Source organism: Parasteatoda tepidariorum, chromosome 7 (genome assembly GCF_982258835.1).
Source record: "Parasteatoda tepidariorum strain Cologne lab strain chromosome 7, Ptep-v5.0, whole genome shotgun sequence".
In the NCBI taxonomy this organism is placed as follows: domain Eukaryota; kingdom Metazoa; phylum Arthropoda; class Arachnida; order Araneae; family Theridiidae; genus Parasteatoda; species Parasteatoda tepidariorum.
This window is the reverse complement of record NC_141761.1, coordinates 43,528,109-43,555,477: the sequence shown is the minus strand read 5'-3', so window position 1 is coordinate 43,555,477 and position 27,369 is coordinate 43,528,109. Positions and strand designations below refer to the sequence as shown.

Here is a 27,369-nt window from a genome sequence, read left to right as displayed (position 1 = left end):
ATGAACCAATGAAAACAATGAATAAGACCGAAACAAAGACCAAAAAGAATTAAACGTAGAATGAAAGAAAACCTAGAAAAATATTGTAACATTTTATACATCTGAAATTGTAAGAAAACTGATTCACTGGGGGAAAAGTTATTTAAAATATTATTTTCTTTATCACACGTATAATCTTATATATTTCCTTTTTTCTTAAATTTAAATATTCCAATAGGATCGGTAAATGTTAGAATTGTGCTGAAGATGTATCATTCTTTCAAAAGACAATTTAAATAATAATTAACTTAAGAAGGGGAAAAGGGATTATACTAGTATCTCAAATTAATCTCACTGAGACCGTGAAACAAGGAAATTTAATCATTGTATAAAAGGATATTTAGAATATTTTTTTTTGAATCGTACATCCTTGTGTGTTTCAATTTATTCTCTAACATGACATGTAATTCTAGGATTTGCTTAATTAGTTCAGATAAAGGTTTTGTTGAAATACTGAAATTTTCTAAATGATTAATTTTCGTTATAGTTCACTTAATATATACATGAGTCTTAACACACAGTATAGTACGAAATCAATTAATAAGATCTTTGCTTTAATAATGCTACTTGATAAAACTTTCAAAAATTATAATAAAAAATTTAGAGAAACTTATTTCTAAATTAGATTCTTCACAACTTTACAAGAAAAGGTTTTAGTTTGCGTAGTAACGCCATCTATTGATATCAACTTCTCTTACATTTTAAACATTTTAATTTCGTCATTTAAATGAGGGAATTATCATGCCAAATCAAGTCCTTTATGAAAGAAAAGGAAAAAAATGAAGATTTCACTAAGAGAATAAAAATTGAGAAATATTTAATGGAATTATTTATTTAAATAAATAAATTGTATTCTTTTTTTAATTAAATTATATTATTTTAAAATACTAATGTCTAAAATTATGGTTGCTACAAACTCTTTTCTTTCCAATCAATGAATAAATTATCAATAAACCAATCACTGATTATAAAAATTAATAAATTTATAAATTTGAAAAAAGAAATATTTTTATTAACATTTCTTTGTAAAAGTTAGTAGCACTTTAATTTAAATGTTTAACTGATTGATTGAAATGTTAACTGATTGATTGAAATTAACTGATTGATTAATATTGATTAATTTAAATGTTTTTTTCTCCAGTGATTTCTTTCTTAATATTTTTCATATTTTTTTCCTGAATTAAACAACTTTATTAAAGTTCTTGACAACTTTATTAAAGTTCTTGACAACATAATCAAAGTTCTTGTAAATTTACGATTTTTTTAAATGTGTGACATTTTTTAAAAAAATATAATAAATTGTTATATGAATTAATTTTGAGTGAGCTTCACACACAACGATGCAGGCGCAAGTTGGTTTCGTGCACAATAACCCAGCTGAATAATTTCCCAGACTCATGTAAGTAGCATTGCGTAATTAGAAACATTCCAGAAACGCAAGAAAATGTATAGCTAATTTACATGTCTGAGCAAAGTTTTCGAATGTATAAAACCATTTGCATACAGCTGGAATAGAAAGAAAATAGCGAAATTTAAATTTAAGGGTTGAAACTGGATTCGAACCCACTTGAATTTAATCTTCTAGGAGCACTTTTGTGTGAGAAATGGTTGCTTGAATTAGGATGAGTAGAGCTATATTTTACTAATTTACAACTTTAAAAAAATTATTTTGTTTACAAAATAAATTTAGATGTGGGTGCTAAATCTTTATTTTCAGTAAATACAACAACGACAGTAAATATTATATCAATACATAAAATGATAGTTTTTGAAATAGCTACATTATTTAAAAGTAGACCAGCAAGGGAGCCATGGAACTCATTTTTCTCAAATCCAATTCAATGTAATAATTATGGTGGCAGGGTGAAAAAAAAGTTCCAACAAAACATTAAAATAATTAGTTTTTTCTCAAAAATAATAAAACTGCATAATATCATATAATGTGCGCTGTATATTACATCTGACACAATTTCCCCAACTAGATAAATAAAAATTACTTTAACAGTTGATTTAATTGCTCTTAAATAAGAAGCTAAGGAGGCTTGCGCATAACAATTTAGCTGTATATCCGATGTGATCTCCCAGGTGAACTAATTGAAATATTTAAACAATTTATAATACGGAAACTAGAACTACCACTTTCAGCTGCTTCCCTAACTTGCGGATGATAGCAGCACATATTATTTTGAATTAGAAGAGATACACACAGAGAGTCTTCATTTTATTAATATATATTAAGATTAAAGATTGAAAAGACACCAATTTAAAATAATGCATCGAAAAACTCATATCATCGCAGAATTATGGAATTTTAATTGCTAAAATGCAGTATCATTAAAGATAAATTGATAGAAAGATAAAATAGCATTATTGATAAAATAGCATTAATAACAAATTACATAGTGCATACAAAATCATAAATCTAGTTAAACAGTATTATGATGAAATGCCATCACTAAACAGAAAATAGTAAGTACACTGTAAAAAAAAATCTGTTAAATTTACCGAAAAAAACTGACAGCTGGTGTGCCACTATAAAACCATTTGTTTCATGGAAAAATACTGTTATTTAAAAATGGAAGCCTGTTTTTTAAGTAGAAAGGTATCGTTATTTTAACAAACAAAGTCTGTTATTTTAACTAACTAATTCTGTTATTTTAACAAACAAATTCTGTTATTTTAACAGACAAATTCTGTTATTCTAACAAACAAATTCTGTTATTTTAACAAACAAATTCTGCTATTTTAACAAAAATTTGTTATATTTAACAAACAAAATGTATGAAATAACTATTAGCATTGTGGTCCGTGAGAACCGAGAGTTGAGTCCACGCTACCCGTTAACGCCGGGATTCGAACCCGAGTTATCTCATTGATAGGTGAACACTCTGCTTCTGTTTATATTTAAACAGTTTTTTCTGTAGAATTTGCAGTTATCTTTTATAGTGTAGCTATACAAAACATTGCTCTAAGTAAAATGATTGAGCAAAAGCTATTATATAAAGCGAAGCTATTTCAATAATTTGTTTTCTTCAAAAGAATTTACGGTGCTGACTTTTTAAAAAGGTTACATAGCACAATAGATAATAAATTTAATTTTCTATATGAAAGCAGCTACATAAATAAATAATCTAATGTTATGTACCGATTTAGAACTACAATCTAATTCAGAATAAAAATTACAATACTAAAATTTCAACACCATAATAATACGAATCATAAAAATTAGCTAAATAATGTAAGGATAATCTAAGTGATATAAATATCATAAAAGACAAAACTATCTCACAAGTTTTTTTAAGAATTGTTTCATTCCTGAGTTTCTTATAATTACCTTATATTATTGATAAAAACACGCTACAGATAATTACTACAAATTTATGCATACACAATCAATAATAAAAACAAATAATAAAGCATTATTTACAAATTCGGATTTAAAGTCAAATGACTTAATGATATAAATAAACAAAAAAAAACATTTAATAATCATTTAATTCAAAGCAATGTTATGATTTCCTATCAGCACTTTCTCAGAATTGAATAAAGAGTCAATATAGATATTAAATTATTTATTTAAATGCATATGGATAATAATGATAAGTAAAATAGTATTTTTACACTATGCAATATGAGAATAAAAAGCAGAATTATGAAGATGACGATGAAAAGAATGATAGTGGACAAAGCGATATTGTGCATTTAAAAAAATTTTCTGCCCTGAGATTTTCAGATTTTGCCCTGATTTTAGACCAATTTAGATCTGCCCTGAGATTTAGAATGTTACTTAATGTAATGATAAAAATACAACAATACGGATGAGACAGAAAATGTTCTATACAAAAACAGCATTCTAAACAATATAATGTAATAGCCAAAATTGGATATAGAGTTTAAAAAATATCTTAAATGAAACAATATGAATAATTAATAATTATATTGAAACAACTAAGATAAAAATAATAATGATAAATTCGATTTTTATAATGATGCATAATTGCATTTGAAAATATATAAATAATATTGATAAATCCCTTGCATCTAGATAATAAAAGACCTAAATATTAATTTTTAATAATGTTAAATAATATTCTGAAAGCAGAATGCTTTAAATATAAAGTGCTATTGAGGCAAAATGATTTTTTCAAAATTTATTTTGTCGAGAAATATTTTTTTCCTGAGATTCTTTGAATGTTTCTCCATGACAAAAAGTAAAAAAAATAAATAAATAATACACATTTAACAATACTTAAAATGCTTGGTATAAGATAATGCATAGATAATTGCATGGGGAAACATTATAAACAAATAATCAAACGCAAAATATAAAATTGGGGTTAAAACTACCTAAGCACTCAAGATTAAATAACTTAATATTATAAAAGACAATAATGGAAAATATAAGCATATAAAGTAACATTTCAGTCAAAATTACTTTGAAACATTTTGACATCTACGATTCTTGGAATGCTTCTGCTTTCTTAGGGTTTCGTTTCCTGAAACATCTCCGGATTAATAGAAATGTATTTTCTAAGAAATCTGTAACTTGAACCAATGAGACTCCAAGCCATATTCCAATAAAACCCCCTATGTAGCTGAATGCTTCAACTTCCTGCAACCGATAAAAATAATTTTATTATAGTATTAAATAATGATTTGACCTTAAATAAGTGTTACATTTTAGGATTAAAAATGTCATTGTTACTTCTTAAATTTATTATATTCTCCACAACGCTTACGGTATATAAAAATATTTTTTTAAACAAATCATAAAAGAATTAATTTTATTATTTTATACAATTCGTTATATTTTAATTCTATAAATAAAATACAATTGGCTATAAATAAAAGTATTCAAATGTAATGAAATCAAATATAATTTTTTTTCACACAAAACAATTATATCTGATCAGTGAAAAATCCTAATTGGTTATCGAACATTGTTTTTTAAGCTTACAGTATAAATTATTGAGTGATAGTAAAAATTAATGCATGTAAAAAGTTAGCGATTATAGCATAATTATTTTAGCTTTCATTGATACAAAAAAGTCACTATTTTTTATGATAAAGGAGACAGATTTTAATAGATTTTACTAACATTTTTTCAAATTCTAAAAAGATCTGATTTTGACTGGGTTTTCTGATAAAGTCTGACAAGGTTTACAGCTTTCCAATTTGAGCTAAATGTGGCTCTGTTGAATTGAATTGTGGTAATTATAGGTAATTATTAAATTGAGGTAATTAGATCACAGAGATTTTGCCATTTAAAATTTTCGCGGTTTCTGGCTTAAAATGCAAAACTATCCCCTCCAAAAATTGAGGGAATTAACTGTGCTGATCGCAATGTATTTTTTAGATTGACTGAAAATAAAATCAGAGCTTCTTAGATTTTCATAGATTTTCTCATCAAATAATACCAATACCTTCAAGTAATCCTTATTCAAAAATGTTTAATTTTTTAATTTAGTATAGAATTTAATTACAGTATTATTTAGTATAGAATTAATTTACAGACCAAATTTGTAATCAACTACTATTGAGTAGATATTAAATTATTAACAAATAGGTAATCAACCATAACTATTAAGAAAAAACATTTTTTAAAGAACTGAAACCAAACTGTACTTCAGATTTTCTAAACTTCAGACGTAAAATATTACTTATTAAGGAAAGTAATGAAAATTTATTATTATTTGTGGATGGGAGTAAGGTTTTTTTTTTCATAGGTCCTCTGAAATTAAATACTTACCTGATATTGAGGTTTGTAAGAGAAACTCATAACTTCTGTATCTTCAATGCTCACGTCAACGTATATCTTCTTTCTTAAAGAATAATATGTGCATAAGTTAAGAAAGCAAGAATAACATATTGCATGCCCTTTAAATGTATAGAAATTGCTTAAAAAATAATATTAGTCCCAAATGCGAAAAAAAGTTATACGAAAAAGAAAAAAAAATCAGGTACTAACTAGTTTATACCAGAGATGTTTTAAGACAAATTCGAGTCATATTTTATATTTCTTATAAGCCTTACTGCACATTAGTTATTTTGAATGTAACTTTTTGCATACGTATTTAAATTACCCGTATTCAACACTCTTTCGTATGCTAAAAATGTGTGAATGTTTTAAAACTCAAATCAAACATGCATGTATTTATAATTATAAAATCTTTTCACCACAACGATGCGAAAAAAACAGAGAAATGAAGTTACATTTTTGAATGCAAGTTAACTTAAGCAGCATATAATCTAATCTTTTTACAGTACACTAGTTTACACTACCTAGTTATTAGAATATTTTTGTACTTTTATAAAAAATTACATTTACATTTCTATTTTGATACCATCTTTACTTTTCTGTATAATATAAAGTTCTGTATTACTTTTAACTTTCTTTTAAATATTTCACTTATTATTATTTATCCATTTTTAAAACTTTATTGATAATTGTTCTATCCATTGCTCGTTTGAACTCATTGGATACACACTCAACACAATAAAATAATAAAAACTAAAAACTAATAATGCATTCAAATTCACAAAATAATTTTCATACTTACATATCTGTATCGATAGTACTATTCTCTTTCTGAAATGAAAATTAGTAGGAACGATTACAACTTATTTAATAAAAAAAATGTCTTAATGGATATAGATAAAACAAATTATTAAATTTAAAATAATAATAAAAATATAGTTTGACAGAAGTGTAAAATTAATCAGAAACAATTTTAAGGACATGTTTCTATGTTGGGCAAAATATTCACGATCAAATTACGGTATTAAGAACTGGCACTTTAAGTGCATCATCCATAAAATTCATTTTAACGTAAAATCCATTTTTACGGTAAAATATTGTAAGATAATTTTAGCAGTAATATTTTTTTAATTGGAATGATTCAGTGATTTTATGGTAATTATAACTATAAAATCGACGGTATATCATATTTTTTATTTGTTTTGGCAACAATGCTATTTCCATGACAGTTGAAAGTTGAAACAGTAAGAAACATTTTTTTCCAACATTGATTCCACAAAAAAATGCATTTTAAAATTATATAAAAATAAAGATTTATATATGTATATATATATATATTACTATTGTATTAATATATTTTGCTTTGGCTTTATTGATACAATATCAGAAAGCACTCTGTTTTGCGGATATAATCGTGTGGGCTGAAGAAAAGATTATATCTTTTTTTTCCGGTTTTTTTAATTAACACTTAAATTTTTTTTTTTTTTTGTTAAATAAATTGTTGTTTGTTATTTTTTTTACTTATTATTTCCCACCCCCCTTTTTTTCATATATCTATAATTTTTCTTTGTTTTATTCTTCATTTTGAACTTATATATATATATATATATATATATATATATATATATATATATATATATATATATATATATATATATATATATATATATATATATATATATATATATATATATATATATATATATATATATATATATATATACGAGGGTTGTAAATTAAATAGTGGCAACTTAACCTTGAAACTCACAAAAGGGCGCGCATGCGTAAATAGGGTATGGGTGCGGTGAGGTGGCGCTGTTGTCGATGTGTAGAGTGCAAAAAAAATCGATTTGCTTAGAAGGGTAGTTGTTGCGTGGCGTTAAAGTGAGGAGTTTCGTTTCCATCGCTCTAAAGCATGTTGCGAAAAGGCTTAATGACGAAAAAAGACGAGATGCTTGAATCCATCGTGCTACTGTCCTATATGGTAAAGCATTTCCTCCAAAGGCTTCCACTAATCCTCGATAGCATTCTGTTGCATTTTTGCCACGGGCAACCTCGACCACGACCGCTGATCACCTTTTGAAAACATGCTTTAGAGCGATGGAAACGAAACTCCTCACTTTAACGCCACACAACAACTACCCTTCTAAGCTAATCGACTTTTTTTTTGCACTCTACGCATCGACAACAGCCCCACCTCACAGCTCCCATATCTAATTTGCACATGCCCGTCCTTCTGTGAGTTTAAAGGTTAAGTTGCCACTATTTATTTTACAGCCCTCGTACACGCATATATATATATATATATATATATATATATATATATATATATATATATATATATATATATATATATATATATATATATATATATATATATATATATATATATATATATATATATATATATATATATATATATATATATATATATATATATATATATATATATATATATATATATATATATATATATATATATATATATATATATATATATATATATATATATATATATATATATATATATATATTTGAGAGAGATCACTGTGTTTTTCTAAGAATAAGGAAAAAATACAGTTACTTTTACTAAACTTTTACTGAAATACTTACAAACAAAAATAGAATTTTTACATCAGATATCAAATTTAATTTCCATTCGAGTCTTAAAATTTTTATTTGACATTTATTCCTTCATTGACTTTCGACAGACTGACTCTTGTTCCTCAAAATGAAATGAGAAATAAGTTTCTAGGCTTACTAAAATATTTACTAAAAACAGAAAAATATTGAATAAAGCAATTTTTAATTTAAATGTCTATTTGTAGGATAAATCAAACTCATTTCTGAAAACCCATTTATGACTACAATTTGTTCTTTTGCATTACTGTTTCAAGGAAAATTATTCTGCAATGTCTAATGTTGTTCAAAATTTTTTTTGTAGATTGTTACATTTTTATAGACTTACACTGAGAAAAAATTTAGGCAAATTGTTTTGACACTCGACTCAGTGTGTACATGAGAGATGAAGTGGTATATTGAAAATTATCTTAAATGTTTATTATGTGAGCATGTTTTTCTGCAATAAAATTGTAAAGGTGTCGATAAACAAGTGTTTTCATATAGGAGACTAAATGTCATGTGGTGTATTTGCGTGCAATAAATAGATAACTAATCAAAGTTCTCGCAAAAGATTCTAATTATAAATCACATTAATTAAGTAATGCTTCTTATTTTTAGAAACAAGTAATCATTTACTAAAATTTTAAATAAAATAAGAAAACGGAAACTGTATACCTGTAAATCAATGTAACGATCTTGAACTTCAACTGTATATTTTATGTAACTGAAAAACAAATAAATATTTAGAACATACACAAAAAAGGAACTTTAGTAATTACCATAATGCATGTTTAGGACATTTCTCGTAGATAAAACCGTAATTACAGTTAATAAAACCAAATATGTATAGCATTAAAGCCATTAATTTTGTAATTTTTTTGCATATATGGTAATGATTTAATAAAAGCTCTGAATTTCAAAATTATAGTTCTTAGTATAAACATTTTCAATACCGAAAAGCACATTTAGTCAATTATAATTGCTTTTTATGCCATGTATTAAGGTGTCATGATAAAATTACCGAAATTTGCTTCAAATACTATTTTATATACTATTCAAATGTAAAATCATATTTTATAGCTAATTTTACCTTGATCATCACAAAATTGCTAAGGCAAATTTAATCGAGCTTTCTCATATTCTTATAAAGCCTGAAATACGTTAATTATTCATTTCTTGCGATTCAATTCTATTATTAATATTGTTTAATATTTTTTATCATCTTTTAATCATGTTTTTTGAGGAACATCACAGTTAACAAAGTGAGAAACATTTAAAGCATTTCGATAGAAACAGAAAAGTGTCTTACAAAAAAGGATCAAGTAATACATTTTGTATATTATTTGCAATAATACAATTAGTGTCTCCATCAGTGTCAGTCAAATCTATTATTTCCTTTAAACTGTTTTTGATTTCATTCTTTAAAGAGCAGAAAATTTCTCTGTTTTCCTTTAGTTTCGTATTGCATGTAACTCATGGTTATTTTTTTTATCATTCTTGTTATTTTTTTTATCATTCTTGTTGAATTGTATTTATTGTGTTTAAAAATTTCTTTGGAATAATTATTATTGTGATGCCATAATTGGCATACACATATTTATTTTCTATCTTTTAAAATATCTTTCATTACTTAAGCTGATTTTTTATTAATAGAATTATATTTAAAATAAATCACAAACTTAATCTTTTTAAAACAAACATAAAATATTTATTTCTTATCTTCTAGATCAATGTAACGGATACTTTCTTTTTATTTCATTATTATGCAGACATATATATTCACTGTCGCCTTTAATCGAAAACAAAAATCTATTTATAACTTTTTATTCTAATTTTCCAACGGCTAAATGTTTCGGTTGCATGGTTGTAATAATTCACATAAATTTGTTGGCGACTCGTGATCGCCAAGGTATTATTTTAACTCTATATTGATATGCTGGTTGGCCTTGTTTTGGCTATGCTATATTTTAATAAATCGCCAATTTTGGATCTCCTACCCATGCTTCTGTGTCCGATCGGAACAAATTACATGTACTTTTTAATTTGGCTTTTGATTAGGCTGGTTGTGGGGGATTCGTCTCCCATGGCCTGTTCTTATTAATATTATTATGCAAAATTGATTCAACTGAAATTCTTATGAATGATTTTTATATTTTGTAACTCGAGCTCTGCAAGTATACTACTAAATAAAAGCCTTTTTTTATTAATTCTAATCCGGCTCAACTATTATTCACCATCTTCTTCTGTTTTCATCATCCACTGATTTCTGCATTAATCTTCAATTTGTCACTATCTTCAACTTAATCCACTATACCATAATATACAAGCTCCAACCTCAACTGTTATATCCACCTGATATTCCATCATCACCACTTAAATTGACGCCCTGAATCCATCTTCTTCATAATTATAGAAAAATTTGAAAGTGTTTCAATAAAAAATTTAAAAAAATTATTTTCTTCCAACTATGTTAATTGCAAGAATGTTAAGCTCTCAAATAATGTAATTTTTACACGTAATTTTCTTAAATGTTCTTAAAATGCTCAGTAAAAAGTTAACAAAAACTCATGATTGTTCTTAAAACTATTCTTAAAACTAGAAAAACTCGTGACTGTTCGGGGAACTAGAATTTACGTTGCGATTGGCAATCAGTCCAATTCTGGTAAAAGGACATAAATCTTTCCATTGACATGTATGTGATAATGACACAAGAGCATGTATAAGCAGAGCATGTTTTATTTTGTGTCGCAGCAAAGTAAAAAAGAAAAGAAAAAGGAAGAATTGAAAATAAGAGAAAAAAGAACTCTTAGACTTAGAAACTTAACATTAGGAAGATGCGTAGAATAATGTACTAGAAGCCAGAAGAATGATTAAATAAAAAAAATCAATCTTTGATTCTACCGACCGCAGAAATTCACCTAGAGAATTGAAATTTCAATGTGCTGGAAGAGTCATATTTCTTACGTTACATTTTATTTTGATATTCAAAAACTAAAAAGATTCAAAAGGAAATTTAGAGTGGGTAAATAAAATTTTACAGGAGGTAGAAAGACATTCACTAAATAGTTCGAGAATTATGAACGGCCGAGTGCTGAGTTCTTTGTACAAAATACCATATGAGCTGATCTGTTGTCGACTGAATTTTTATTTTCGAAATTTGTTCAATCTTTTTTGAGATATTTATTTTATAAATTCGCTCTTGAGTCATCAATTAAAGTAACAAAAGAGAGATTAGATGTTACCAGATATAAATTTTAACATTTATATTCAAATGATTAAAAATAAAAGAATAAAATAAAAACCAAAGAGATAAGAACAGTTATCAAGTGAAACTGTTCTAAGCCTCGTTAACGAGTCTTCCGATTCAGTTACACTATTTGTATGCATCATTTCTCATTTATTTATTTTTCTTATTACGTTACACAATATGTATTCGTTAAATGAACACTTCTTTCAAATACAGGTAATTCGTCTTTTCGTTAAGATAAACATATTGACAAAGTTTTCTTATATAATCCTACAATGATTGGGAATTTTACTAAGAAAATCTTTTTCTTTGTTTTTGTAGAAACTATTGATTTTTATTAAAAATGAAACTATGATGAATGAGAAGTAATAACGTGGGTTGGTGTACGTAGCGTACTAGTATAAACAGATAAGAGTATTTCTATAGGGAGGGAGAGTAGGGCATTCCGTTACAATCTATGTATCTACTGTTACATTGACTTATGCAGTAATATGGGAATTGAAATAATATGGCAGTAAATGGCAGTAATATGCGAATTTGAATAAGAATTTTTAATATTCAATAAATTGTTCTCAAAATATATATCAAATTTTATTTTTTATAAATAATTATTTTACTCACTAGCATTCTTCTTTACAGCTTTCATAGCAAATTTGAATGCCTGCTATAAGTTTTTCAAAAGGTGCACATCTGAGGAAGCAAGCATAAAATTGATCTAGTTGGAGAAAAATAATCACAAATGTCATTTTAAATATTAGATTTGCGATAAAACATATAAAAAATAATAAAAAATATAGCTTGAAAATTTTCTGAAATTTTTCTAAATTTACATTTATGGCTTCCATTATTACAAAAATTCATGTTTTTCATTCAATACAAATTTCATTCAATACAAATTCAAAAAAACATTTCCAGTTTTCTAAAATGCTTATTTTCATTTTTAAAACAATAATTCAAATTTTTGTGTGATATGTTAGAATTTTTAAATCAATATTTGTAAGAAAATACAAACTTTCGGAGCAAAGGGGAAAATCATTTGAATATGGATAATTGTGGGAAGCAAGTGTACAATTGCAGCAAGAAGTGACAACGTCAGCAACACATTTCAATCTGCAAGCCTAAAAATTAAATTCATGTTTATATTTTAAACAGAATGATATTTATATTAAGAAAGATTATTATTAATCATATTATTTTTGCATGGAATATTTAATATTTCAGTTTACTTTGATTGAAAGATATGGATTAATGTTAATATATTATATGGTAAATTCAGTTTTCTAATGTACAAAAAGAATGATTAAATTTTTGTAAATAAAATCATAAAATATTGCATAAATTATATTAAAAAAAATATTTCTCTAAAGAAACTGCTTTAAAAGCGATTAAAGGAAAATAATAACTCACATCCTGGGACCGTGGTCCAGTTTTATTATTGTTTCTCCACATCAAGTCATAATCCATACAATCTGTTTTATAAGGAGGAGGAAGTAAATATTCTTCTGTCTAAATATATAAAACAAGAAAAATTTAAAATATCTTAGATAATGTTTAAGAAAGCAAAATCATTGTATCTAGCTTAATAATAGTATTTTTTTAATGTATGTAATGAATTCAAAGGTGAGGCTCAATTTCAAATATTATTTTCAAATTTTACCAAAATGTCTTATTTAGACTCATTTTTCCGAATTAGAAATAATTTTATTTTTGTTACGGAGCTCTTTTTTTTAATAAAGCAAAACTGGTAATATTAAAATAATATTTTATTAAAAAAATAATAATTCAGCAGTCTATGTCATTTCGGTTCAACCGTTTCGGCCTACATGATAATTAAATAAAATTAATGCACCATAGGCAGAAAAATACAACTACGCGTTTCGAAAAAGAAGAGTTTTCTTTTATTTTTGGAGTTAAAATGATTATTGAAACTTTTGCCTTAATTTTTAAATTGTTTAATTATAGGAAGATTGTTTTAACCTTAACTTGATGTATTGGAAATTTTAGAAATTTTTATGACTAATTAATGACAAAAAATAAACAAACGAGAGGATTTTCAAATCCTCCCGTCTTTTCTTCTGCCCTGAGTTGTTGAATTTTTTCCCATTCTCTTTTCTATTGCTCATTTTTTAATTCCCATGTAGTATTATAGTCATTTTGATCTATTAGAATTAGACAAAGAGAAATTTGTGATTGCATTTTTTTTGTATGTAGTGCTTTACTTAATATGTATGTTTCAGATTATGCTAATAACATTTACTGCAACGATTGTTAGCACTTTGGGATGTGCTTGAATTTATTCACGTTTATTAATTTCTTCATAATGTTGGCAAACATTTGACATACAGTAACCCAACCTTATAAAGGACGGATACAAGATTTTTTAATTTGCTCACAATTATTTTATGAGACGGAGGAGCCATTAGAGAAAAAAAATAATCTATCGTAATAAAATCAAGAGTTCAATTAAAAAATTTCTATTAGATCAGTCGGTAGAGACGTTAAAAAAAGGAAATTCTTTCATCACTTTGAAAATCATTATTGAAAAAAAATTAAGCTCTATACGATTCATTTTTTAAGAATAGCATTTCCCATGTTAATGTTTTACAGCGTGTAGCTCTCAAGAGTAAATAGCGCATTGTTTAAGATAAAAGAATTTTTTATTCGAACATGGAATTGTAATATAGGTGGATTACTTTACCAAATTATTATTTCTAAAGTTATCCATGCGTTAATTTTTATTTATAATTGTACTTTTAAAATGAGTTTCTATAAAACTAAATACTTTAAAATCAGCGGTAACTGAAAAGTAAATAAATGGAAAAATAATGCTGATTTGTTTAGAAGAAAAGCAAAAAATTACGATACCATTTTTGACGTAGGTGGATTACTTTACCAAATTATTATTTCTAAAGTAATCCATGCGTTAATTTTTATTTACAATTGTACTTTTAAAATGAGTTTCTATAAAACTAAATACTTTAAAATCAGCGGTAACTGAAAAGTAAATAAATGGAAAAATAATGCTGATTTGTTTAGAAGAAAAGCAAAAAATTACGATACAATTTTTGACGCCAATAATACTTAATAAATTTTATTAATTTTATTCTAAATGATAGAAAAAAATAAGTCGCAGTACTAAGATCCAAATTAATGGAAAACAATGTGTTAATTCAATTAAGATAATCGTTTAAAATCATTAAACTACTATTGATACCGAATTTGGTAATAAGTACTAATTGATACAAAAAATTATCTACGAATTAAAGAATGAAGAAATTTTACTTATTTGCTTAGAAATAAATGCAAAACATTCGCTTCACCATTTTCGACACAAATAATGTCTCTTACATTTTTGTATTAGGAACTAATGGAAATTTAAATAAATGATAATAGCCTTTGTACAGGAAAGCAAAATTAATGAAGCAATGATACTAATTCATTTAGGAGAAAAGTTAAAAAAAATTATCACTTTTTGATGATAATGATTCTCAAATAATTTTGGTAATAAGTACCAATTAAAATTTAAAAAAGGGACTAAGTATTAAAAAGCCAAATTGATGGAGAAATGGTACTAATTCGCTTAGGACAAATATAAAAATTGTCGTACAACTGCCATCGCCAATAATGCGTAGTTACTTTTGGTGATTTGCATATGGTATACACTATTGGTACGTATTATGGTTATTGATGCAGAAATATTTGGTATCAAATTTACTATTATAGGTTCAAAGTATTATATGAGTACATTTGGTACCGATTAAAATTGCTCCATCACTATGCATTTTTATTATAGATATTGTGGAAATATATTTATAACGGATTCTCACAGAAACAAGACATTGGAATTATTTTAGCTTTATTAATTGTCTCCAAATTTAGCTTTCAGTTTTGTTCTAATTTTGATTTTGTTATATTCTTTTTTGCCACCCTGTTAGAAGAACAGGTAATCAGCTAGTACATTACAACTAAATACTTCATAATAAGTTCTTACCATCGAAACAGTTATTTTGTGCATTCTTCCTGGCTTCATAAAATAACCTTTTTCAAAAGGATTGGCAACATCAAATGGAGAGTGAATTGAAAAATATATCCCATCTTTCATGATTGGATCAAATGCATCATATATCATGGGATCAAATATGAAACTATAATAGGGATACTTAACTGCAATAAAAATTCAGAAAAATATATAAAACTATATAACTATATATATATATATATGTTTTAAACGTATTTTATATTTAAAAAAAGTTTAAAATTTGAATATGTATGGTTTGTATACTAAACTGTATAACTTCGCCACAATAATATTTCGTACATTAATATTTTGTACATATTACTTAATAATTATGTACATAATATGAAAAAATAGATGAGTTACAAATTTCAAAAAATGATAAAATAATACTTAACCTTTTGCGTACAGTGCTTAGTATTATGAAGCCATTCCGGTTCACTTATTGTACCAGTCGGAAGCAAAGCGTTAATTTAATTGCGTCTTAACAATATATGTGATTTTTGAGTTTATCCATATTTTTACTTTTAAAACTTTTTTTTTAGGTTTAATGTTTTTATGAAAAAATAATATTTCCCTCTGGTTTAAATCTTTATGTAAATGTGAATATTATTAAAAACGATATTGGCACTTTTGATTACTTTTTCGTGCATAATTCAATAGCTCTTTTACAAAAGATAATAAAAATAATTTATAAAAAGCTGAATTTTATTACAGTATATTATTTATATACAGTAATTTTATTACAGTATATTATTTATTAAGATGGAAATTTGGAAAGTTTTTATAACACACATATTTTTTCAGTAAATTTGAGAGAAACAATTTTTAACATCCTTTTCTTTTAGTTTGCTTTTAAAAGAATTACAAATTTTAACCTAGCTATTCACTGTAAGCAAAAATATGTTAAATTTATTTTTAAAAACTTATTTTTCAGCCATTTTTTGAATAAATGAAACTAGTTAAAAAAAGGGAGCAAGAAATATCTAATGACGATATTTATTGGCCGGTTAAAAATATAATTCATTAAGATGAATAGGTCTTAAAGGATCTTTAGAAAATGTATTAAAAAAATTTAGAACTTAGTTGTTATTCATCTAATAAATAAACTCAAATATTATAATTTTTGTTTATTGTCATTTGCGAAACTTTTTGAAAGTAATTAGATTTCGGATTGTCTACAGTACTAAGATAATTATTGCAGCATACCAATTTTGGTGTTGATATATTTGAAATAATATTTCTTTTAATAATATACTCAGATCCCGACTTAATAAATTTATCGGGGCAGACAATTCTGCTTGTTAAATTGGGGCAATTGGTAATATTGAAGAACAAATAAAAATATAAAATATCTCCACTTATGTTACGGAACAGTCGTTTTTATACAACTATACAAAAATATGAATAACTAGAAATTGTTCATGTTTTATTCAACAGCTAAAACTGCAGCAAATTTTAATCGCGCTATTCTTTCCACTTGTATGCGGGAAAACCCCACTTTTTCTAAGAGATTTTCACTATATTTCTCTCAAGCAACTTTTTTTATTCTTATTTCACCGAGAAATTGCTACCTAAATCGAATGATTGAATCACCCTTGGGCAATTTTAAGAGAAGCACATAACTTTGACTTATGTTTCAAAATTACTAATTTGAATATGGGTCGGATATTTTTGCAAGAACAATAAGGTTTTTCCCTTTTGTATCTTCGTTATCAATTATAAAAACATAAAAATGATACATAAAGAAAGGTTATATAAAAAAATCGTCAAAAGAGCCCTAAAAAACTGCAAAAAAGCCTTTTTTCGGCTTTTAAAATAGCACTTTAACTCGGTTTAATTCGTTAAAAATGATGTTTTGCCTACATTTTTACCAGGTAAAAAGATAAATTCATTAAACTGCAAAATTCTTTAAAGGTAAATTTGTTAAATTTGAGCCTCACTCTATTTCATTTAAATTTAAGAAAAGTATTTTTATAATTTATAACGTTTGAGTCTAAGTACTGCTATTTTGGTAGAAAAGCCATTAAATTTTAAAATATTTAATATAATCCTTCATGTATTTTTATTTTATTTAGCATATGAAGTCTCTTAACTTACTAAAGTGAATTGTATGTTTTCAACTGTCTGTTTCAATCTTAAGTTACGAAGATTGCGTTGGATATTGGCTCTGTAAATTTTGCTACCAAGATTACAACAAATTTGAGTGTTAGTAAACTCCTTTCTTCTAACAATGCAAAAAATGTCAAAATTTGTACTTAAATTCCAAAGAAAATGTATAAATTTTTTTAATAAAAATATAAATTTTCCTTACTTTTTTAATAATTACTTCGTTAGTAGTTCCAAAAAAAAAGCCGTAGAAGTTTAGACAATTAATCAAAGTGTTTAGGAAAATCTTAATGAACATTAATTATAACAAAAACTAATTATTTATTATACAAATGATTAATTATGAAATATGATAGTTATTGACTATCATTTTAATACTTATTATTAAATTAAAACTTATTTTGATGAAAAACAGAAAGACAGGACAGAAAGAGCAGTTGTTTTTATTACCATCTTGGTAACTGCAAGCATCACATAACATGAATAAGAAGAAAAAAATGATGCAGTTGCAATTTCTACTCACAGAAATTTTTGTTCCTTTTTAGAATGGGAGGATCAAGAGAACTTTCAACTCTTGAATAAAGAACGAAGCATTTGGAGTACTCATTCATACCAAATATTCTTCTTCTCACAACTGTCTGAGAATGTTCAAGGAAATATGTTTCATTTGCTTTCTCAAAATCGCTGTGTGAAAAAAAGATTTAATGAATTTGTGAAAATTTTTAGGTTAAGTTTATTTTTCAACATGTAATGCATCATTTGTTCAATTTTGCATGATTTTTGACGCACAAACAAGCAATATAATTCACTCTTCTACGTTGATTGGAAAACGTTGAACAGAAAAGCAGGAAAAGGTTTGAATAAGTAAGTGTAAATAAAGGGTAATTTCCGATTATTAGAGCTAATCACAAGGGTTGACATGAAAATTTAAAAAATTCGAATAATGTAAAATTACAATAAATGTGCAGTGAGAATTTTACAATATATAAATGCATAAGAATGAAATTTTTGTCGTTTATAGTTATGCATATTTAAATATGATATCATAAATAGCTAGTCATGAAGTTTTATCAAATCGTGTTGTTTATTAACCACTTAACGATCTTATTAATTGCAGGAATACGGTAATAAATGGGCCTATTTTTTATTTAAGAAAATTTTTTTAAAAAAAAGGTGTATGCATGATATATGTATTCATTTTCGATTTTTGCAAAACTTTTTAGCGTGAAATTTAAAAACAATTGAATGTTTATTTTCTTGATAAGGAAAAATTAAAAAATGCGTGTTTTGAACATTAAAGCGGAATTTCATTAAACTTATTAATAAATATCGGAACATTTTTCTTTTATAATGAATTTCAAAGCATCAGTTGCAAATTTTATATGAACATTAAAATAAACAATTTAAAATAAACTCTTCTACAGTTATATTAAAAATACTCCGGTGCAGACATCTAGTGTGTAAAATAAGAAATTTATGAAAAAAATTCCAGGCAAAAGAGATGGATATATTTAAACCTTTTTGGATATATATATGGACATATTTAAACTACTTTTGAATGTCCTACCTCGGAAATATCACGGGCATGAGAAATAGGAGACGAAATCTCACTCCGTGCTTTGACGGGAGAGAGAGGGAAGGGGTTAATATCTTGTTATTGCTTGTCAAATTTATTAGCTTTATCTAACTTTTTAGCATAGTATTTTTCTAGGTACGGCAGATTATTACCAGCCAAACGTGCGAATTATATCGCCTATCATAGTTTATTACGATTACTTTTCTTTAAAAAGATCCTCTATATAGATATAACCAAATAGTTTTTTTCCCTGACCTTTACAAATTAACAGAATAACTGATATAAATTTTTTGAAATTTTCAATATTTTTTAACGTCATTTTCCATTTTGATTGGCTTATATATTTGTTTTTAATTTAAGAATAGCATTGAAAATGGTTACAATGTACTCAAAATGTGCGTTGATGACCTATCACAGATAATTTTCTTCATTCATAAATGAAAGATTTTTAATGCAACTTTTGTTGAAACTAGACATTTTTTAAATCTAAAATTCTGTAGATAGTGAGGAATTCAGACACTGCTCTAATATTTTTATCACGATAATAATGATTAAAATTAATATAATAATATAAATGAAAATAAATGAAATTACGACTAAAAGTTGCTAAAAATAAAGGTTTTACAAAAAATACCGTTATAATGTGTTAAAAACTGTTAAAAGTCCCAAAATTATTTTCTAATAAATTATAATTAAAATTATTTTCTTATAAATTTGCATTATTTAATGAGTAAACTTACTATTTATATTCATAAATCAAATCATTTATATCATGGCTTAATTCAAGAACATCACCTGGATCATAACTTGCGTTACGATACTCGGGTTTGGGTACCTTTAAAGAAAAATAGACTTAGAAATTGTATTTTAATAAAAAACAGACGATTAAAACATAATTATAAAACTTTTTACCAATGTCGTTTGATTGTCTCCACAGTAATCTCTATTCTGTAGACAAAACGTGTCGTCAGGCATTTCGCATCGTTGCGGATATTTTTCGCAATATTTGCTTCTCATTATTCTAAAAGTCATTACAGTATTATCAAATTCATATAAAATCATACAATTACTCTATTATCTATACTATACTTTATATTTTACTTAATACTTTATTATCTATAACATTAAAAGAAAAACATTGTGTGCGTTTGCGTCTTATAACTGCAGTAACGTTTAAGCTATGCAAGAGACATTTCTTGCCCGTGATCTTAAATATTGTTTAAAAGTTTTAATTTTATCATTCGGGTTTGACTTGTGAAAGGTGATTTTTTTTCATAGGATTAGATTTGCGTTTTGTTGCAATTAAATATGCTGATGATTGTTTTTTAACTCATGAAAAGAAAACATCATATATCAAAACGTTAGTCAAAAACTAATTTCACTTATTTTTTATTAATTACTAACCATTAATTCTCGAAGACAGAAAAATCAACGTTGCTCGCATGTCGGAATGATGTTCCTGAATTAATATTTTGAAAACAATGTAAAATGTTAATTCTGTTTACTTCGTTGACGTTTATGAATAATATATATATATATATATATGTATATATATATATATATATATATATATGTGTATATATATATATATATATATATATATATATATATATATATATATATATATATATATATATATATATATATATATATATATATATATATATATATATATATATATATATATATATATATATATATATATATATATATATATATATATATATATATATATATATATATATATATATATATATATATATATATATATATATATATATATATATATATATATATATATATATATATATATATATATATATATATACGAGGGTTGCTATTTATATTTCTGGCCTAATAATGAAAAAACAAATATGTAGGATCGAAATTGGTTTTATTGTTTTTCAAAATATTCTCCATGATGATCAATACACTTTTACATGCGTTTGAACAAATTTTCAAAGCACTTTTTCCTATCCGATTGAGGTAACTCCAAAACATGCTTTTTGAATGCATCAACCGCTTCTTCGGGGGTCGAAAATCGTTGTCCACGTAATTTATTTTTGATGTATGGGAATAAGAAGAAGTCATTGGGTGCCAAATCAGGGCTGTACGGCGGATGACCCATCAGTTCGATCCTTCGCTCCGTCAGAAATGGCTTTTACTTGAGTCGATGTGTGAGAGCTCGCATTGTCACGATGAAGAATGATTCGCCTGTTTTTCTGCTTTTTTTGAATTTCTCCGATGAATACCGGCAAACAAATGGTCGTGTACCATTCAGAATTGACCGTCCTGCGTTGCTCTAACGCCACTATTGCCACATGACCGTTAATGCCGAAGAAACAGGCAATTATTTGTTTCGATGTGCTTCTTCCTCGAACAACTTTGGTTGGTTTTGCCTCGTCTTGGAAGACCCACACAGTTGATTGCTGTTTTGTTTCCGGCTCATATGCATAGATCCATGATTTGTCACCTGTGTAGATGTTATACACAGCCTTTGATGTACCTTGAACGTATTTTTCCAACATTTCCTTGCACCAATCGACACGAGCCTTTTTTTGAGCATTTGTCAGATTATGCGGGATCCAACGCGAATAAATTTTTTTTACACTCAAATGTACATGCAACATTTTATTGATGCTAGTCATACTAATGTCCAAAGACGCCTCTATCTCACGGTATGTCACATGACGATCTTGCTTTATCAGTTCACGCACAGCATCGATCTTTTCTGACACAACAACGGATTTTGGACGACCTGCACGGGATTCGTCCTGGATCGAACATCGACCACGATTAAATTCGTTATACCAATTTTTTACAATGCTGTAGGATGGCGCTTTATCGCTGAATAAAGAATTAAGTTCATCGAAGAACTCTTGTCTTGACAATCCACGTCGAAAGTTATGAAAAATAATGACATGAAAATGTTCACGATTCAATTCCATTTTTTGAAAGAGAAGAACTTTTCAATTTACTGTCAACAACACAAATGAAGCTATAATGGTAAATCGTCTGCTGAATTTATGTTTAAAAATATCAAACTTTTGATTAAAATCGTCTGCGGTCGCCTAGCAACACTTACTGCTGCCAAGGCCAGAAATATAAATAACAACCCTCGTATGTATGTATGTATATATATATATACGGATAGATTAATTAAGTCATTCATTATCAGCACTTCCAAAGGTAGTTTTGTGAGGTAGCGATAAAAAATAAACCGTCCAATTTGCAAACTTATTTATTAATGTTTATTGCAACTTTCTTTTATTTGACTTAGAACCAGTATGAAAATAAGGATAGAGAAAGTAAAACATTTATTGTGTTGGTCTATTTAATATAAAGGTTTTGAAAGCACAGCATAAAGTTTTATAAAATATAAATTTACTTCTCTTTTGCTAACTATCTTAATTTTGATTAAACTCTACCAGGCAACTCGTATGGAGCTACGGCTTCTGTAATTTTCACTGACATAGGACAAAGGACTAAATACAATTTAAAAATCGTATAAAATTAAATAAAAATTTTAAGTATGTAAAATTGAAAAAAAATTTTTAGTAACTAAAAGTTTATAACTTAATTGAAATTTTTAATTTTAAATATAAACTTTTACGATTTTTTTTTTTAAAAATATTTTTGAAAAGAGCTGTATTTTTTATGCCACATCAAAAATGTTAACAGAAAGACAATCTCAAAACAAAATTAAGTATACTTACCTTTCATTGTTACAAAATGAAATTGCCGGACTAATATAGGAATCAGGACTTCTTATTTCGATGTTAACAACAGTTGGATACTCGAGAAGAAAAGTGAGGAAACGAATCACTTGATACAAGAAACCAGCCGTAAAAAGAAGAAACACAATAACTCTGAATACTTTCCGTGATGTACTGACCTTTTTTTGTTTTTCTGTTGTTTCTGTTAATACTCTTACCGCAATTCTTTTGAAGGATTTTGGTTTCGAATTTGCATTTTCCACTCTTTCTCCATCCATTTTTAATGCGATTATTTTTTTTAACTATGATAAAAACAGTGTATAAATATCTAGTTTATGTAGTTATTATGCTAACATTATGAGATACATTATTAAAATAAGAGCTAGAAATAATGATCGAAAATGAATGTGAAATGAATATAAATGGAAATGAATATTTTCTCCATTAAAGTAAGCAAAAAGTTTAAAAAAATAAAATATTAAATATGCATTATATAATAGTTACAAATAATTTCCACTTAATTCGGCAGATTGGTGAAATATATACAATATATTTCACCATCATGAAATATATACACCTTTAATGAAAGAAGCATAAAATTTGCTTTAAATTATATAGTTGATGGAAGAGATTGTTTCACCTATCTGCAGTTTTAATTATTACTTTGCAACTGGAAAAATAATGGAAAAAGTATCTTGAAAATAATACATATTGTTACATGGCATGTAAGTTTACTATTTACTCATGCAGGATGATTCTACGTTGGAGTGTCAATCGGAAATACTTATTTTTACGAGGTTCTGTTTTTATGAATATGAATTATTTTCATAAAGTCCCATTCGGTACAATGTTGGCAAATACTTTCCAACTTCTGATACATTGTACATAAAATATCTTTTTCAACCAATGTACACCGAAGAGCCATTGCATTATGACCACCCTCCATCTATAACAATGGGCTCACCCAGGGTTTCATGGTTTCTCGCCAGGAACAATGTTTTCATGGGGCACATTAGGACCCATAATCCTCATAAAACAATCCCTGATGTCTGTAAGCTAGTTGAACATAGTTGCAGACCAGGTTCACCCATTCATGGCAACAGTTTTTCCTGCGGTGGATGGTGTTTACCCACAGGATAATGCACCATGTCATAAGGTTCAAGTCGTCGAGGAACATTCCAGTGACTTTCAAGTCATGTCTTGACCCCCAAAATCTCCTGACCTTAATCCAATGGAGCATTTGTGGTCCTACTTGAAAAACCAAATTCGTGCTGCCACGTAATGTGAGGGAATTGCAGGACTATATTTGAAAAATCATATTTCGTCTCAAATCACGTGATTTCGGGAGGAAATGATTCTCAAAAACAACGAAATACAGCTCAAAGATTGTTGGATCGTCAAATGTGAGAGTTTTATTTCTGAGAGTGTAGACTGAACAAATGCAATATTCTGACAAAACGTTAAATAATAACTTAGTTTAAAATACTATATAATGAGACGCTTATCCGATACTTTACTAGATTATATTCTCTCAACACACAGATCTGATTCTGTTTTATGATATAATTAGAAAAAGTAGTCTTTTCGAACTATTGCATGCTGAATCAACCAAAAATGTTTGTTATTAATGTAAATTAATTTTTTTTAAAAATATGATATCTTGCAGATGTATTTATCCTAAAACCACATACAGTGAAACCTGCAAAGTTGACCACCCTTGTAAATTGGGCACCTGCAAGAGTTTACCTCAATTATCAAGAACGGAATTTTTCCTATATAATATAAAGAAGCAAAACCTTTGTAGCTTGACCACCTGTCTATCTTGTATGTTGACCACTGAAATAAGTCAATTTTGTCTAGGAGTATTATGAAATTCTATTCTAAAACCCTCATAAGTTGACCAGAAAAAAAAATTCAGAAAATTTTCTGTCATTTTGGCAATGTATGTTAAAATTTCACTTGTTTGGTGAAATAGTGTAAAAAGCTAATCTAAACCCTTTTGTGAGTTGACCATCAGGGGAAACTGTAAGGGGTCAGCTTTTGACCATTTTTTTCATCCGTTCATTGAAAACAGGTGCGTTAGTTGAAAAGTTGCTCTTCCAGTTGCAATAGTAAGCATTTGAATAAATGAATGCTCTGAAATATGCTTTGATCCTTTATTTATGGTCTTTGATCTTTAAGAGTAGTAAATAAATTTTAAAGTGTTCAAATAATCTTATTTTGTTAAAGTTTTCAAATTACATATTTTCGTGTTCTGATATTTTAAGAAATTATATTTATGAAACACTTCACATGCATAACTAACGAAATAATTTTTACAAAAAATAATTAGTTAAATATTAGAATTATGTATCAAATTGAAGTTCATTCAGGTTTAAACACATTTCTTAAGATATTCATTTGCATATTTTCTGAATAAAATTTTTAAGTCAAGTAAAAAAGAATTAAATATATAGCAACATGATATAGGAAACGAAAAAGTAAACAATGACCCACTCCCTCTATAAGTTGACCACTTGTCTAAGTTGACCACTAAAACAATGCACCACAAGTGGTCAACTTACACAAGTTTTACTGTATTGGGTTTTAAACATCTCAAGGCGCATTAATATATAATTAGCACCCAAGATTATCGCTAGAAAAGCACTACAGATATTGGTTTAGGAGCTCCAATCTAAATAATAATGGACGAAAGTGTAAAAAAAATGGGTATAGTATCATAGTCAAAATTTCAGAACTCAAACTTCAATTGCTTGCAGAGTTCGAAAAGAACACAAAATTTGGGAGTACTTTTAGAACTAAGTAAACAATAATAATGTAATTGCTTTAACTATGCTTACTTCATTTTATTATTGGCAGTACATTACTCCTAAACAATTTAAATTATTTAAACACTCTGTAAATTCAGTAAAGCGCTTGACACTAAAATGTGCCAAATTTGTCCCTTGAATATATGAAAATTTACCTTGTTTAAATATTTTCCTACATATCAGTCCGATGTTCTAGTATTTAAAATTACAACAAGAGAAATAGGTTATTAAAACATTTCAAAGCATACTTACTTTTGAAGATTGAATTGCCTATTTATTAAATCACCAAATATTGTTCAATGTTTTGAAACAAATACCTTTAAAAGTTGTACTTCAAAGCATTTCCAAACGCAGGAAAGTGTTTCATTCACTAACAAAGTTTTGTTGTCAGCTTTTAATTTGTGTAAGCGAAATAATTCGAGTTTGCAGGGATGGAAGCGAAAAGTGTTTCTTCTTTTAATTATTAAATAGGTTGTTCAATAATTCCTTTTATCACCGTCACTTAGTATCATTTTGTGTTCATTCATAAATGGCAGAGTAAATATTTAAAGAATAAACTTTCCATTTCGACAGAATGTCATGAATACATATTTGATAATGTTTTCATATTCGGTGTGTCAGTTTTTGGTGATTTTAAAATTTATGCTTTTCCGATCAAGAGTGACGCACATATTTGGATTATACTGTGTGTTGCTACTCTTTGTGTGTTTAATTTTGTTTATTAAAGATACATAAATTTATGAACTTGTTTTGATTAAATTGAACAACTTTGTTTCTTTTTCTGCATCTTTTCAACTGGTTTTTGCTCGTGGGACTTATTTACTCTTTTTTCTTTATAAGTATTTCAAGGGTTACTACGTCATTAACATTTTAGACGAACATATTGATATGGTATCACAGATCCCTTTTTTTGTTAGTATTGCTTCAATATTTTGAGCTGAAATTAATTGAGCTTTGATTGAATTATTTGTATGCGCAATATGTACAATTCTCGAAAACAAGCATTTTAAGTATTATATTTAATTAACATTTTAGCTACTGTATTTCATATTAAATTAGTACGTAGTTCATAATTTCAAATTTTTAATTTTTCTTCTGTATTTCATCTTTAAATGTTTTTTTTCCTTTTTTTTTAAAAAAAAAGCACTACAAAAGGAAATCTATCTCTAAAATAACAACTTCCTATATACTGTAAAAATATTCCGAATCAAAATACGGTAAAAATTACCGGACTCAAGATGCATGTTTTATCCAACTTTGTTGGTTCTCTATTGAAGTTATCCTAATTAATGGATATTATCACATTGTCCTCTGCTATCACATTGCAACTAATGAGAGCAGAAGTTGCAGTCAATGTAGCAGATCGCAATTGCCTGTTTAGAAACCGTGGTTAATGAATATTTAATCCTGTGAGAGATATCTAACTTTTTGTTGATTTTCCTTGGTTTTCAATTTCTTTCTTGTGCTGAATTATAAC

The 27,369-nt window shown here is 26.6% G+C and overlaps 1 protein-coding gene across 1 annotated transcript; it reads right to left on the bottom strand.

The window, feature by feature from the left end:
- Window positions 1–93: 93 nt before the first annotated feature.
- On the bottom strand, window positions 94–26,296 carry LOC107452666 (acid-sensing ion channel 1B). Its single transcript, XM_016069213.4, has 13 exons — window positions 26,145–26,296; window positions 23,083–23,384; window positions 20,279–20,387; window positions 20,107–20,201; window positions 18,314–18,474; window positions 15,658–15,830; window positions 13,074–13,172; window positions 12,679–12,784; window positions 12,288–12,381; window positions 9,095–9,143; window positions 6,600–6,628; window positions 5,789–5,861; window positions 94–4,651 (listed from the first exon to the last, which is right to left on the bottom strand). Exons 2-13 carry the CDS (start codon window positions 23,358–23,360, stop codon window positions 4,493–4,495), a joined length of 1,425 nt encoding a protein of 474 aa, XP_015924699.3. The 5' UTR covers window positions 23,361–23,384; window positions 26,145–26,296; the 3' UTR covers window positions 94–4,492.
- Between the last annotated feature and the right edge of the window lie 1,073 nt (window positions 26,297–27,369).

Coding starts and splice junctions, on each gene's coding strand:
- LOC107452666 (XM_016069213.4), bottom strand. CDS start 23,360: ATGGATGGAGAAAGAGTGGAAAATGCAAATTCGAAACCAAAATCCTTC. Junction 15,831..18,313: donor AAAAAGGAACAAAAATTTCT/GTGAGTAGAAAT, acceptor TTTTTATTGCAG/TTAAGTATCCCTATTATAGT. Junction 13,173..15,657: donor ACAAAATAACTGTTTCGATG/GTAAGAACTTAT, acceptor TTATATATTTAG/ACAGAAGAATATTTACTTCC.